General features: G+C 39.1%; 1 protein-coding gene across 2 annotated transcripts in view; it reads right to left on the reverse strand.

Annotated features, from left to right (window-relative positions):
* Positions 1-16,363, reverse strand: part of PREX1 (phosphatidylinositol-3,4,5-trisphosphate dependent Rac exchange factor 1) — a 175,244-nt gene that overhangs the window by 60,211 nt on the left and 98,670 nt on the right. The window contains exons 6-10 of one of the 2 annotated variants that reach the window (XM_075720969.1): positions 15,389-15,550; positions 9,840-9,973; positions 6,353-6,468; positions 5,230-5,379; positions 1,653-1,800 (exon numbers count right to left, since the gene is read on the reverse strand). In XM_075720969.1, the coding sequence (XP_075577084.1) occupies positions 1,653-1,800; positions 5,230-5,379; positions 6,353-6,468; positions 9,840-9,973; positions 15,389-15,550 (710 nt within the window). Of the gene's footprint in view, positions 1-1,652; positions 1,801-5,229; positions 5,380-6,352; positions 6,469-9,839; positions 9,974-15,388; positions 15,551-16,363 lie in introns of those variants that run through there. The other variant, XM_075720970.1, reaches the window with a different exon arrangement.

The following is a 16,363-nucleotide window of genomic DNA, read 5'->3' on the forward strand; positions in this document are numbered from 1 at the left end:
TGAAGGCCAAGGGAAAAATTCTTTTTTGCAGCCTTAGCGTTACTCTCAGCTGCATGTAGCAGAAAACCACTAAGTACATCTCAGCACAGTTATTAGTGACTCCCTTAGGCAGGAATATCTGAAAAAACAAATAGGTCACAGCCAATATGCATTGTTCAGGGGAAGCCCCAGGAATGATCTGAAAAGTCTGCAAGTCATGACTGGATTGTGCTGATTGAGTTGCACTCAACTGAGTTGCCTAGGATTGTACCCAACAAGTGACTGTTGAAAAGATATCAGCAGAGTTCTTTTCTGTGGGGAAGGCTGAAACATTAGCAGAAATAATGCTTTTGTCAGAGATCAGGATACCTGTAGGTATCTCAGTGTGGGCTCAGTTACCCATTGGCAGAGTTAGGTCAAGTCCTCACTACCGGAGTGTCAGGTGGCTGTCAAGCAAACTGAAGGCAATGAGCAGGACAGACTGCAGAGCATGTAAGAAAACAGACATTTTAAAAGAAAAAGGAGTAATAGGAAATCCCAGGTAAGACTTGAGACTAAGAAAAACATCAGGGAATCCACAACAGACTCATACATATCTTGCACTGGAAGAACGTAACTTTCTGATCTGGTACTTCTTGTTGCATGGAAAATAGGAAGTGCTATACCATGCCTCCAAAATCAGAGCTTAAAGGTTTCAACTTGAATCCAGCAAGATCAATTGAGGGGGAGGAGGTAAGAAGAAAAAAATGCAACCAAATCTCCAAAACCCAAGAATTTTTTTTATAGCTGAAATATTGGCAGCCTATGCTACCTCATTGCTTTCTGTCAGGCAGAAAGATAACACATCATTTCCACACCCTGTATACAAGGAATGCTGCCTGCAAACTGCCGTTGCAGAAACCAGGGGGAAGAAAGGGAAATGAATGGATAATCTGCCTCTCGGAACTTTTTTTCCCTCCCACAGCTGATCATTTCAATCACAAACAGCTGAGGCAGACAAGTCTTCTCAGGTCAACTTATGTGTCTCCCTGTGTGCCATGCAGAACATTTCCCTGCAACAGCCCCACTGCTACCATATCTAATCTCTAATTTGATTCTGCCATGGGGTCTCTCTTCTACTGCCTTATACATGTCATTCTTAAGAATTATTTTGTAATATCTAGCCTGAGTGAAAAAGGTTTTTTCCAGCAATAAAGCCCTATACTTCTAACATATGCATCAGGTCTCCTGATGCACAAAATTTCATTTGTGTCTGTTACACTGACAAACAGGAAGCTTCTAAATTCAATCCCGAGACTCGGACAGTTGTGCTGGATTTAAACATCACCTGGTAAGCATTTGCTTGTATACAAAAGAGGATACAGGTTAAGCCACCAACAGCCCTGAGCTTGTGGGAGTTAAGGTATTTTTTCTTAATCCTTTTGCCGATTTGAAACAGCTGTTATGAGTTACCGTACAATAGAATAAGCTGTCACTATACAGCCTGCGTATGGCATGAAATACAAATCAATGATTAATTTTAATAAATCACAGCCGTAATGGGGGTTATGGGCCTTTCAATTAAGCTGCATCAAAGCACATCTGATCTGACCTCACAATGCCATCCCCAGAAAATCCAGAGTCCGTTCTTTTAATTGGTATGAAAGGGCCTTTTCAGTTCAAATGCCACTTACTTGCCAAGAAAGCACTTGGGAACAGTACTTAATTTTCTCCTCCTGTCTTTGATAAGGTTCACTTTCTTGCTCATCATCATTTGGTACAGCTTCTCTCCTTTCTCTGCAATCATGACGTATGCATCCCTCTCCATTCCCAGTTTCAAGCCTGGAATACAAAGCAGAAATTCCTTCAGATCCTTAACATGAGATAAAGTGTTTGCTCAAAGTCAAAAGCTGAGGCCAAACAGACAAAGTGGTAGAAACACAAAAATTAACTGACTTATTTTCCAAATAAGGGGGAAAGTGGGTCATTTACTTATCTGAGTACAAATCTGTCATCGGTTGAGTTTAGCACCAATGAGACGCTTGCAGCTTTTCTTCTCCCATTTTAACAAGTAGCTTTAAACTTACTGTTACATCACATCACACAAAGTAGGATGGTTTACGGAATATGGAGAAGTTCCAAACAAAGGAAGATAAAACATATACCTTCTGAAACTGATTTCCTGTTGCAATTTCACTTCTGACCCCGAAATAACTGCCAGCACCAGACTTGTTCAAGGCAGCTAAATGCTTGACAGAGCAGATATTTTGAGTGTTCTATTACTTGTAGCCAAAAATACAAAACTGCTGAAATCAAATTCACATCCCTAAATAAATTAAAACTAGACAGGAACATTATTTTCTCATCCTTTCTTAATTAGCCTATTTACTAATATCCCCAGGCTAAAAATACAGTTTGACAATCATATTATCCCGTCAATGAAGGAAATACTGAATGATTTAAGGAATGCTAGATAATGGGATATAGAGAAAATTTCATGTCCACTTTGTATGAGTTTCCACATAGCTCATGTTAACTTGAAAATTGCTACAGTCAGGAGGATGATCTCTGAAAACAATAGGAGTCTATGTTACAACTATCATCATAACTGGCATTTTCTGGCACTCTTCCCTTTACATTTGCAAATTGCTTTAGGAGGACAGCGCATGAGAAAAGCTGTTTTGCTGCTGTAGATGTTTTGTCTCCTCTAGCCTGAACAAATTATTTTGTTTTCTCTCTATGTTATTCTAGAACTTGCAAATCTGGGCAACTGTGGAGTCCAAAACAGAGGCACAGATTTTAGACATCTCTAAGAATTAGCTTGAAAACTGACAGCCTGAATTGGTCCTGTACTTACGTGCCTAATTTTTACAGAGATTGACATTAGGCAGAATTTAAATGATCACTGTAAGGCTAGAAAATGAAAACTGTACATTCTTTGAGAAGAGCGGTTCGCCCTAACTGGACATAAATCCTGTTGCTTTACGGTGAGATACTGAAATGAATTAATCGTCTTCTATGTCATCAGAGCTGCTTTCTAGCTTTTTGAAAATGCTTAATGCATTTGTTTTAGAGGCTTGAAAAGCACGTTCCAGAAGTTAGACTTGCACAACATTTAGTCTTTCAAATACAGTATTTCTTTCATGTATCCAATATCTGGCTAAAGGTTTTGGCTCTGCAAATCCCCTGGCTTATTGACATTATTCTTCCATCCTCCTCTTCTTCCCCCAATACTGTGATCCAATTCAGTGCGAATGCTGACACGTGTAGCCGAGGCTAACTTGCAACGTGAACTTGTGACAGAAACCAGCCTGTGTAACAGTATACATGTGTCCTGCTGCTCTTACATCACTGAATTCCCCAGGCTCTGATGTAAATGGCAGACTGGAATGCACATTCTACCCAACTCATCCTACGAATTGGGAATCTCACCAAGCTTTCTAATCCAAACACTGATATCTCTGTGACTTTGCAAGTACTCTGATCCAAAGGAGATTTTCCAATAAGGCCTGGAATGTCTGCCAGAATATCTATGCTTATCCCGAGTGCCTGTCAACAGCTGCCACATCATAAAACTGTACAACAAAAAGCATCAGGAAAAAACCCCACTCTTACTAGCCAATGCTGCGTGGAAAACTTTGAGAAACTTTCTATTAAGGAATAGTTCTCTCCCCTTCCTAGTATTTATTTCAGGCACGTCCCCAATATTCTCAAGCTCCCTGTTTATATATGGGCTGTTTTTCTAGTTCTGCGCTTTTACTTCTTATTGAACCCCCTCACACATTTTACCTGATGCACAGGAAATTCCGCAGAGCACTAGTGACCTCACAAACTGAAAACTCACTATGAAATGGAGACTCACTGGATCTTCTAGACACGTGATTTAGCACTCTGAGGGTAAAAGTAAGAGCCAAAAAAGGTATTTTATTAAAAAAAAAAAAATGTGTCATGTGGAAGAACAGAAACCTTACCGTAGAGTGGGACACAGAACTGGCCAATGAGCACAGATCACTGGCTCAGAATGGTGACTTTTTAATTTAATTAAAAAAAAAAAACAACCCAAAAAAACCTGATTCTCTCTGTTGCCTTCAGGTACTTCTTTTGAATTTACACTATGCTCAATCTACATTTTGAAGATGGTATCCTTGCTATTATCAAGACGTGTATCAGGGTTCATATATGATAAGGTATGTTAGAAATGTTTGATATTCTATGGTAACAACACTGCGATGTGCATTGCGTTTAGCAGATTAGATGCAAAGCATTGTAACATAAAAACTAAGGTTTGGATTTCAAAGGACATTAAAGGATTTAGATTCTCTGCTTTAAGTCAACTTCAGTAACAGATCTGTAACTTTCTTAAATTACTTTAAAAATCTAAAGCATTATTGCTTAGCAAGTACAAGTTCTGAAAACACACTACTAAAAAAGGGTTTCAGACTGTCCTCTCAATATTAGCACAGATGAGCAATTACATCTTTACTGCAGTTGCATGTGCAGAGAGAGGAACCACTTCTAAAAGTCAGGCACAGAATGTTTTAGAATAAGTCATTTCCTCTGGCAATGAGCTAATACTTTTCCCATTGAGCAAACAGGGAAGCAGGTTTGTTGTGAAAGACAGTTCTGACTTTTAAAGGAACTCAGAACTTTTATCACCCACCCTGATCTATGGCTTTGTGAGCTTGCTTCTAACTGTCCAACACCGTTTGACCATAAGCTTAGTTTTTGTTTCATTCACAAGAAAAGATAAAAGTGACAAGCATCTGCATACATTTGCCACTGTTCTCAGTCTAAGCATAATATTTCCAGAGCTTTTCTCCATGAACTGCTGTTTATTTCAAGATCAGGGAGGCCGAGTTTGTGAGAACGAGTTTGTGCCACTGCCTCTGGAAAAAGGCTGCACGCTGGATTTTCTTCTTTCCTTTTACTGATAAATAAAAATACAATTCTATCTTATTTACAAATAAAAGACCAAAAATTGAAATTTATTAAATGTATTTTTTTCACAGTAATTCAATGCATCAAAGAAACTGACTCCATCAAATAAAAATATTTCATAAATATACTGACACAAGTCCATAAAAACCTCAAGGCACAGATTCAGAAACATTTGTTTTCAATCTTGATTTTCTTTGTCATTAAGGATAGATTTTAATTCTGCCCATGAAGGAAAAACTGCAACTTTTTCTCTCAGATACTTATACATGCATATACATTTGTCCTTTGTACACAAGTTCATTCAGTGCATTAGAAAATACATCATCCACTTACTCTCTCTCTGCTCCCTTTCCTTGATTATAGCATCCAGCCATTTCTGTTTGTCCTCTGCAGTCTTGGCCATACAGACAAACCATTTGTTTTTGGCTGTGTTGTGTATCTTCCAGCCATTTGTCACAGTGTAGCCGTTGCTGTGGTAATCTGCTATAAAAATCCAAAGCACAATGCACACGGTGAATAGAAGGCCTGCCACTTTAATCAAATCAGTGTGGGACACCTTAATTAAAATTTTTTTCTTTGAAGAGCGTAATTTCTGGAGGTGTTCCTCATGCATCAGTCTTACTGACTGTCCATGTGACCGGTTGTTACTTACCACTCTGGAAGTACAAATATTAATAGAAGTATCCATGGCTAGGCTGTTCAACTGACTGAATGTTTCAGTCCTAAGAATGACACTCTGTAATTTCACCTCAGAAGAAAAACTAAAATATTTTAAATACCATGACATCAGTGAAAAAGTCTATGATGTTTATTCAAGTTATCTGTTCTGAACTTTCTGGGGACACGCTAACTTCTTGCGCTGTAAGGATTTTTGCCCACAGGACACAGGATCTCTTTAAATGTCAACTGTTTAAAGGACATAATATTAATTCCTGACTTATTACAATAGGAGCAGGGGCTGGTGTGGCCTTTGTGGATGAGATCAGAAACCCATCCAGTCTTCCTGCCTGTGTCAGAACACAAGAATCGTAACACAACTGCATTCCCATATTTTGTTCATAGCCACATTCCATGCTAAGACTAATATTTGGTAGTATTCTAAATGAGAAGAAGATCCAGAAGTCCTGTTATTATAGCTGTAATGGCTTAAGATGTAAGAGAAGAAAGGATGAAAGAAGATAAAGTATCTTTTACTAAATTAACTTGGATTAGGAGAAAAAATAGACAAGCTCTGGCGTACACAAACTCTTCACAAGGTCATTTCAGAATGAAGGACTAGTGCCTGAAAGCCTGTCCAGTCTTTCAACTATGCAAGTTGGTCTAATAACGAAGGCATCGGAAGTTACATAGCTTACTTACAATTTCATTAAAGGAGATGAATGAGTACTTTTGTACCAACTTCAAACACAAGATCTGGACTTGCTGTGTTCTTAAAAGACAGCATTTGGTCTCTTACCTGTTCCATCTTCCACATTCTCCACCTCCATGACTTCTGTGTTTATTCGGCCCCTGAAGATATACAGGGACCCGTTGATTGATTTCGTCCGTTTGGATGGTTTTTTCCCAGTAACTCTGCAATTACGATTTAGACTGTCAGCAACACACAAGCAAACAGTGTACCACATACATGCATAAATGAACCTGAGATATGACTATTAAAAAAGGATTCCAATACAGTGCTTTGTGGTGTTTGACCATGTCTCTGATTTTAAATAATTGGAATACTCAATCAGGTCACAAAGGTAAGCATACAAGAGTGTCAGTACAGCGATAAAGAGCTGATTTTGCAAGATTAAGTGAAGACTGGATGCCTTTCAAGGTTTATGTTCTTGATGAAGAACTGATTGAAATGCCAGTATGGCTGAACTGCACATGGCTTTGGGATGAAAACTGCAGTATCACCTGACCCAATGTTACATTTGACTCCTCTGTTTGCCTAAAGCTTTGATAAATTTGTGGTATGTGTACCAATTTTCAAATATGAAGTGAAACACGTAAAAAGGCTAGTGTCACATGGTCTGTCATGTGTGTTAAATGCCATTGTATGCGGCATTTGTGAAGGTGCTGCACTGGCGATTTTGAACCGAAGTTTACATCCTTATCCACAAGCTTTATAGTGTCTCTGTTGAAGCGTCTTACAAAAAAATTCAGGAAAGCACTTTTCCTTGCTAGTTATGTTCTGGTTTTTACGTCTAGAGTAGGTTCAAAACTATCCAACTGACACCTGCTGAGCTTTAATCTAAGAACAACCCTGCTATGTGAACCAAAACACAACTGGTCAAGCGATCATCATTTGAGATGGCAGGTGTCCAACTCTGTACAGCGAAGGGACTGCCGTGGCAACTTGCCAGGAGCTCTAAGATTCAAGGAATATGGCAATAAAAAACAGCTGGGGAGAAAATTTCCGTCAAAGTGAAATATCTATGATAAACTGAGGTGAGAGGAGAATCACCAAGTCTTTCTGAACAATTTTTCCTTTTACGACTAGCTTTAGTGACAAAAGTATACCTTTAGTGATGACCATACATTTACATCCATTCAGACTGACGGGGACCGAGATCTTGGAGCTATTACATCATTTTCTAAAGACAACTGTCAGAGTCAAAAGAAAAGCTGTCCTGGCAGCCTTAGTGAAACCCTTTAAATACTCAGCCCATTTCCCCACATGAAATATATTGTTCCTGACATCAGGATTCAATTTAAACTGCAGTCTATGATCCTGCTAAAAATACAAAACAATACTCAGCCCTGAAAATCTATGTCATCAGTTTGTCAGACTTCCCCAAGCTTCTGCAAAAGATGAGATTGCAGTCTTGGATCTAAACTCACAGATCTAATTCTGATTCTAAACACATCTTAAATTGGTCTCAACAACACTACTCCTCATTTATGCTATTGTGAGAAGATATGATGCCCAAATTCAAATGGCTGCATTGTTAACTACTCATCAAAGACTGAGGCCTGAATTCTGACTGCACTTTTCAATCAAGGAAAACTCCAGTGATTTCTACAAGGTAAGCACAGTATAAGCGAGATGAGAACCAGTCGTTCAATTTCAAGTTAGGAACAGACCCAGGCAGACTTTGGATTTTGTTTTGGTTTTTTTTCTTCCAAAATCTGTGTCCCACTAAAATGTCAGTTGTTTGTCAAGCAGCTGGCCAAATGATCACACCAGCACAACTGGACAGACATTTCCATCCCGGACTAATTATAAACAGCAGCTAGACAGGAGAAATATCCAAAATTAAAGTTGTTCAGCAATCCCTAAATATATATTTTTCATTAGGCAATTCTCAGCAGACTTAATAAAATATTCTACTTTTTAATGGAAATCAGATTTTGGACATTTCATCAGTTCAAGCTACATTATTAGACAAACAATATTGATCCTTTGGGAAAATCAAAGTGTTACAACAGCCTCCTCCAAAATCAAGCCAAACTGCAGATTAGCTCAGTAGTATCTCCTGTACAAAAACAGACGGTTGCTTAAAAGGCAGTAGAACATTTTGTTTTCTAAATCTCAGTATTCCGGGAAAAATGCCTGCACAGTGCGGGAGGGGCTAGGCTAACCTGAACTACAAACGGGACTAGAAAACCAGTTTCGAAGAGCTCTGTAAAAGTAAAAGATTAGATATCAAACTGATTCTTTTTTTTTTTTTTTGATAAGGAATAGTTTTCCCTTAGAAGACACACAAATTTCTGAACTCTGTTGCATATGGAAGTTTGGATTTTGACAAATCTGGTAAAGTATCAAAATGAAATGTTTCATCTTTCTTGCTTCATTTCAGCAGAGTCAGAATGATTCAGTTAGATAATATTAAAAGCCATGTAAGATTGAATTCTGTAATTTTTTTTCAATTTAAATGTTTAGATTACATTCTAATAATTTCAAATGTAGATTTCACCTAGTAATTTGTATTTATGTTGTATAGTTTCAGCATTATCCACACAAAAAGTCTGAACATTACTGAAATTATTTTTTCCCAGTTTAATGGTTCCAAAATTTCTACTGAACAAAAAACTAGGAAATAAACCCAAATTTTGAGATATGAGAATTTTCTTTAGAGAAAACACTCTGGGTTTTGAGAATTTCTAATTGGGTTGGCCATCACCAGTAAGGAAGTATAACTTGAAGAAGGGGGAGGATATTACAGGAAAGGGAGCAGGAGGGGAACCTGGAGTGTAGAGAATGCATTGTAAATTCAGAAAAGACCAAGACATGAGAATGAGACTGGAGCTGCGAAGGTGAAAAGCTCAGGAACTGAAATAGCGTATAGTTGCTGCAGAAGGAAACTGCCCTCCACACTGCCAATGCTATTTTAATAATAAGCAGTAGGTATTAATAATGCTTAAGTTGTATAAGGTGGAATGATGCAAATATTGTTACTAGGGTAAGAAAGGAAGACAACACAAAGAACACATGGACTGCAAATGATGAACAGCAACTTGCTAATCTTCATCTCTTCCTCACTCCTCTGTGCCCTGCATCTATTTAATGCGTTCTTAGTCTTCCACTTTCCTCTTTCTTGGCTTTATATAATTTTTCACGTCACCCTCTTCTGCTTGGAATAACCTCACAATGAAAGTTGGCAAGGCCTCCTTCTTCACATCACTCCTGGAGACCCATCTGCTCTGGGAAGCTCTCCAGCTGTAAAAATTCACTCTGTGTTTTTTCTGCACTGTATCAATTTCTGCCTTTGGATTGTGCACTTCTCAGGGTGGGGACCCCATTACTGTCTGGTATATTTATCCTACCATACAGTGCCTTCTTTCTCGTATAGTCTAAGTAATAGCAACAGGTAAGAACAGAGGAAAGTCACACCTGTGACTCAGCCCTACAGAGCAACAGGTAATACAGTGGGTGCTCAGTAATTGATCATACTTTCTACTTACAAAACTTCTGAATGGTCCCATTATAAAACTGTAAAGACAGAGGGACTCACCTGGATTTCCTCTTGCAATAGACCAGTAGATTATCGAATAGAAAGAACATTCTCTCCTGGATATTCCCTGCTGAAATTTTTAACAAAGTCCCTTGGAGCAAGAGCTGTGTGCAGATATCTGTTAGATTTGACCCCTGAAACACAGAAAAGAGATATTCTTTATTTTTAACTTTTTGTGTCTGTGCACAAGGAAGGATTTTTACTAAAACACTGTTATCTTATCTGCACGTCATTAAACTGTGAGATAACTGATGCATTCGTAAGAAGGAAGTCCTCTATTTCTTAATGTGGCTAAACACACCATGTTTTCTCCGGATTACAAATATTTTTTTTGAGCCCTCATACACTACAATAAATCTTCCCTATTAAACTCCAGGAGACTTTTTCCTGAAGAAATCTTTCACTCTCAAAGCAGCTGTATTGTGAGTCTCTCAAGACCATTAGTCTTCCCTTCATACCCTGAGCTATCATTGCAAATATCACAAGTGATAGCTTTAGGAATGCTTTACAAAAGAATAATGGTATTTGTCTAACATTGCAGCTCTGGTACTGACACACGTCACTGTTAACCATCTTTCTGCAAAACCATCTTTTTTGTTAGAAGTATATGCAGGTGCACACCTTTCTGGAATTCTAATAAACACATGCAAGTTAGAAACATAGCCATGAAAACCAGAGGCTGGGTCCTGGACACTGTGCTAGCTGCTGTGTGCAAGCCATTATACGCACCAGACAGCCCCAGAGATAACTCAGCCTGGTGCTCAAGACACTTTACCCTGTGAGGATGCCCAGAAGCTGAAAACCACAGCAGATCACTCTAAACCACACACTCCCCAAACAGTTACTCAGATTATCCCTAGGAAAAGTGATCATATGGTCCTTTAAATGGGGCCCTTTAGGACCAAAGCAGTTGGGCCCAAATGAAAAACAACTACAGGACTGTTCCAGGTTGCTCTCAGGACAGTCAAACTCTAAGTGTCCCCACATTCTGAACACACACAGTTGAGAATCTCTTCCTCAGCTGTTCCACTGACCAAACAAGATTTGACTAAATCTTAGGCACTAGCCTTAAATTCCTTGATCTAGTATTAATTCAAAGGTACAAGAGCATCCTAGCAATAAAGGTCCCTTTTCGGAAAAATACCCTGAGGCACTGAAAACATTTACCACCCAGTTCTGGATCACTTATTAGTTTTTGCATTTCTCTTTGAGTTGGAAGGAAGAACAACTTAGGGTAATGGTAACTTCCTTCCATGGCCAACATGCAGATAAGGAAGTGAATTAGATTTATGCCCTGAGTCTTTCTGGAAAAGAGAACTAGCTTTGCATTGCAAGACATTCGATATCAACAACACTGCTTGATTTCCAAAGGTCCATTAACCCTATATTCACAAATAATAGAACAACTTTGTAAAACACAATTCACCCCACTAAAAGAAACTGAAGACATCTCTGTGCACAGGCATGGAATCCAGCTCCATCTAGAAAGTCATCCCAGAAAGATTTGTTTGAATGATTTTAGGCATTGCATGTGTGATTCGCTTTTTGTTTTGGGTTTTTTTTGGTGGTGTTTTTTTTTTTCTTTTGAGGAAGGTGCAGTCTGCTGCCATCAAGCTATTCAGGGGAAATCACTGAATTGAAATCATCCTTTCTAAATGCAATACAGTCACTCTAAAGGTGTGAATGAAGCTCTGATTACACCATTTTCTAAATCAAACCTTGCCAGCTGTGCTGTCCATGCACTGCTTTTAGTTAACAAGGATGGGGCTGTTCTTTAAAGGCTGCCAAGTACACAGCACCAATTTGTGTGTTCCACATATGTGTTTCTATACGTTCTGGGTAGAATGATGCAGGAACATGTATAGATGTAATAGTTCCATCTGCTGTCCTGATATGTTTTTATTTTCTTATTCATTCTATAGACAGAGTTAATTCATGTCCAGAAATGGGTACTTGCTATTTTGAAAATGACCTGTTGCTGTCTCCAGGAGAAATCACTGTATCTCAGAATTATGACCTCGAAGGCCTACTAGCACATACACAAATAGGAACAGAAACTGACTGACTGTACAATATAAAAGCATGCTCCTCATGTGTTTTGCCCATGGAGAAATCAAGGCTTCAGAGCACCTCAACATCAAGTACTTAATTTTCTGAAAGATACCCTAAGACTGCAAAAGCAATGAGCACAGTGATATCAGTAATTGCAGTCAATCTTTTACCGACACAGGAATTGCTGGGTAAAATTATCTGGCCTATTTTGTGCAGGAAGTGAAAGCAAGCAATTTCAACGGTTGCTTCTCGCCCAAAAGTCTAAGAATATTAGAATTTTTCCATCAGACCCATCATGATGGTATCTAAACACTGTTGATGCATTTCCTGTTTGCTGTTGACCTAGCTACTTCCCATTTATACAGATTTGAGAGGTTTTTTTCAATATTAAGAAACAGAGTAAGAAGATTTATTTGATGTTTTCAGAGACAACACAGGATTTCTCACCTTTCTAAGTGGGATTACGCTGTGGGGGGAGAGAAAAAGAAAACATCATAGCTAGTGGAATTGCAAATTACAGCCAATTATAAAATGATTGATCTGCCTAAGCACTAACACATATCTTACAACTCACGCTGTTCTGTGATGGGGGTTTTGCTTCCCTACGCATTTCAGACTGGGAGAATTTGGGGATATGTAGCCATTGTTCAGTAAAAATAATTCACAAGGACTCATGAGGAGGAGCTCTCCCCACAGAAAAATCAATATGGAATTAACAGAAACAGCATATAAACTTGTTCTTCACTAAGCAAACAGAAACATTATATACAAAAGTTGGTCTTCTCATGCATCCTCTACTTTTCTTTCTCATTTTTTTAAACTAGTCTTTGGTTCCCAGAAGGATTAACCAGAATCAAATTGACCTGCCTGAGACTAATCCATAACATACATCTACAAGGATTCTGTGCATTCCAAAAGAATGAATCTGAGCAGGGTTCATTTTGATGAACAGACCTCTGATTAAGCTGCAGGCCTTCAGCGGCTTCAGACTTGGCCTACTTTAACATTATAATCTGTCATCTCATTACAATCTGTCTCAGAAAAAGACTGACAGGATGATGCCGGTATACGCTCAGTGTATGATAGTGATAGTTGTATCAGAGAAGAAGACGCAGATTGGTGGGTAGAGATGTTGAAGAAAAAAAATGTTGAACTGAGGAAAACGCTCTAAACAACTAGTGCTCTTCGTGAAGCTACAGATGACTCTCAAGAGCAAAAAGAGACACTGCAGAAGCAAAATGATGTTACGCTGTTCTTCATGTTGGAAATATTAAGGGTGGCACTGATGGCAATAGGATGAAGATCACACCAGGTACGGTCCATTGGGACAGCTGGAAGGAAGTGCAAAGTTATAGAAACCAGTGAAACTGCTGGTTTGGTTAAACAGAAACATTAGACAAGGTGCAGCCTGTTCCAAATTACGTGACCAAATTAACACCAAACTTCATGTTGGGCTGCTTGCACACTCCCCAGATTCAGGCTACATCCCTTATAATTGTAAAATATTTGGTCATAAATAAGCTGATCTTCACTTTTTTTTGACAATTTAGATGTCTTGGATTAAAACGGAAGGTGTAGGCCTTGTCGAAATAGCATGTATGGTATACAACTGTATATATATACAGGCACCAGTGTTTCAGAATCCATATCCATGCTAACAGAAAAGGGAAATTTTCTATTTCATAGGACAGATTGTCATCAGGTGAACTAAAAATAGAATTGCCTTGTAGACTTCCTCCTACAGCCAGCTTTGTGGCTTACACCACCGCATTGTTAAGCTGAAAATTTATTTAATTCAGCAATTGCAGGTTTCCGTAGATAGAAGTTAGGAGCCCTTCTCATTAGGAATAAACTGTGAAATACATCTGAAAGAACTAAAACGAGTTATTTACAAACACAGTACTTTGCTCTAGAGTCATAATTTACAAGACCCCTAGCACTGTGGAAATCCAAGATAGGAATCTGTCAATCAGTTTCAAACTTCTTTACATATACAGAAGAAAAAAAAAAAAAAATGCCATCATGTTGAGCATTGGCATGTGTCTGTGACGTATAAAGCTAGTTGTCCTCCTTTTAATATGCCACTAGAATAATTTAGAAAAGTTCCACAGCTTACTGGGAGGGAAAAACACTTCTTCCTTTTTGAAATTTTGAGCAGTGACCTACTAGGTGACTGTTACAAAACAGTGTATATAAACAAATCTGAAAGGGTTTTCAGCCCCAGAATGTTGCTGTAGATAAGTTACCCCTAAAAAAAACCAAAGGCAGTAAGTTCGGATACCACTTCATTCACGGCATCATGGACACTTTAACAGTCATGATTGAGGCTCCAGAGCTCAAACCATGCCTCTTGCCTAGATGACCCATGAGCTGCATTGAACCTCAAATGGTTTTAACTGTTTCTACAAGTCTTGCTACACAGAACATTATATGACTTTGTTTGCTGAGCTTGCTATCCAAAAAATACACAGCTGGATATCTGGGTTGTTCTCACATCTTTAGCTGGATGCCAAAAACATCCTTCAGGGAAAAAATGAGCAAGGTTTAAAACATACACGAAAGATAAAAAACAACCCAAAAGAAAGTCATGGAGAGCACCCAAGAGTCCGAACATGAGGAAGTTTACACGACCTCTAACAAAGTGTCCTCAGCTAAGAAATCCTCAGCTGGCAATGATCAGCCTCAACATTTTAAATGTCAGTCTCACTACACGCCGACGCCATTCTCTCCATGAGACCATTTAACACCACTGACTCCCTACAGAGCACCAGAGGCTTCCAACTCCACTGATTCAAGGACCTCAACTAAAGTCATCACAAGATGAGCTGCCAACCCTTTGCACATCATCCTGACTTCCCAGTATTTCTACTGAGGGGTTCTTTTTCCAGATTTCCTCTTCCCCCAAGCTTCACATTCTTATTTTTCTCCCTCCCACAGTAAATGTTTCTACCTACACATATCCACCTACACAGAGATCCACCTACTGATAAACACATGACTAGAAAAACATCCATGAGTAACTTAACTGGAGCAAACACAAATACACCAGTTGCTTTCTAATCTAATGCTTGTTAATCTAACCTTTATCTTTTATACAGGAAATCTGTATGGAGCTAAGTGAGCTAACTTTCAAAGCTTCCAAAAAACTAAAGGCTTGTAGGAATGGAAAGAGAAACTTCTGTTGTTTAGACCAGTCCTGATTTCATCTTCTAGACCTATTTGTCTTTCAAATGAGATGTGCCCATTTGAATTTTCAGTCCATTCTAGCTCCAACACCTTTCAATCCGTTTGTTCTGCTACAATTTAGCAGCAGCCTGCACACCCAAAATAATCACTAAAGACTAAACTCGTCAGAGTGATGCCGGCCACACTTTCAAGAGCATTTACACATCATATAAGAAACGGAAATCCCCGTACACAGTATGAGTCACTAAACTTCAGTCTATTAAACTGTGTAGCGACCTGCCTCCAGGGAGCTTGCTAGTCCTACATCATACCTCCCATCCTTCAATGTGGGACTGCAACTGTTCAAGGGCTTCCAGTTTCTCCATCTGTCTCTTGGTCTCGTTGATATTTGTGCAGACTGTCTTCATTGCCTGCAATGCGTTCTGGACAGCTGGGTGATCAGGATGCTTCGAGGGAGTCCTCTTAGCTAATTCCTTTAAAAAAAAGAAAAGAAAACATCCAATGTAAGCTTAGATGTGGCTCATGGAAAGGCACAAGCATTAGTGTGCAATCCCACAGGAAAATGGCAGAACCACTGCAAAACTAAAGAGAAGTTATGGGCATGTTACTGTAGATGCTGTTCTCTGTTCTTCATCTGTGCAGGGTTGCTGGTTTACATGAATTCTGCTAAATAAATGAAGCAATCACTCATGTTAAATATGCCAAATTAAGAGAGCTCAAGCCAAATACGTTTTGCTGTGCTACATATGTTTGCTTCTAGTGTGAACCAAAGCCAAATAAATTGAAAGATTACATAAAAAGCGCACTGTCTGCTTCAAAGACATGCGATGGACCGTTGACCTAGCCATGGTCTAGATGCTATCTAGTGATGTGCATCCAGTATTTCAGTGATGCTGGATTGGGCCCCTTTGACCAGATAAAAATTCTGCCCATAGCAGGTCTTAGGAGAAACCACTACAGCTATGGAAGCAGGGCTTTCTGTGAACTACGGCCTTACAGAAATAATACCTGGCTGTATACCCCACCCACAGTACTTACAGAAATGATCAGGTGTGTAGACTAATCCCAACTCACATGAAGCTTTAGGATCTAGGTTGTACAGATCTATAACCAGCAGAAGAATGCAAATGAAGTGCAGATCAGATTTACCCAAGAGTGGAACTGCCCTCATGAGAAGCCCTTCTCTTTCCTCTGACCAAAGAGGGATTCCAGTGAGACACCTCTCCTAACTCGGATACCTCAGTGTATCGGGTGTGTGCCCAGGCACGGGCGGGGGGGCCGCAGGG

This window comes from Pelecanus crispus, chromosome 14, assembly GCF_030463565.1.
Source record: "Pelecanus crispus isolate bPelCri1 chromosome 14, bPelCri1.pri, whole genome shotgun sequence".
NCBI lineage: Eukaryota > Metazoa > Chordata > Aves > Pelecaniformes > Pelecanidae > Pelecanus > Pelecanus crispus.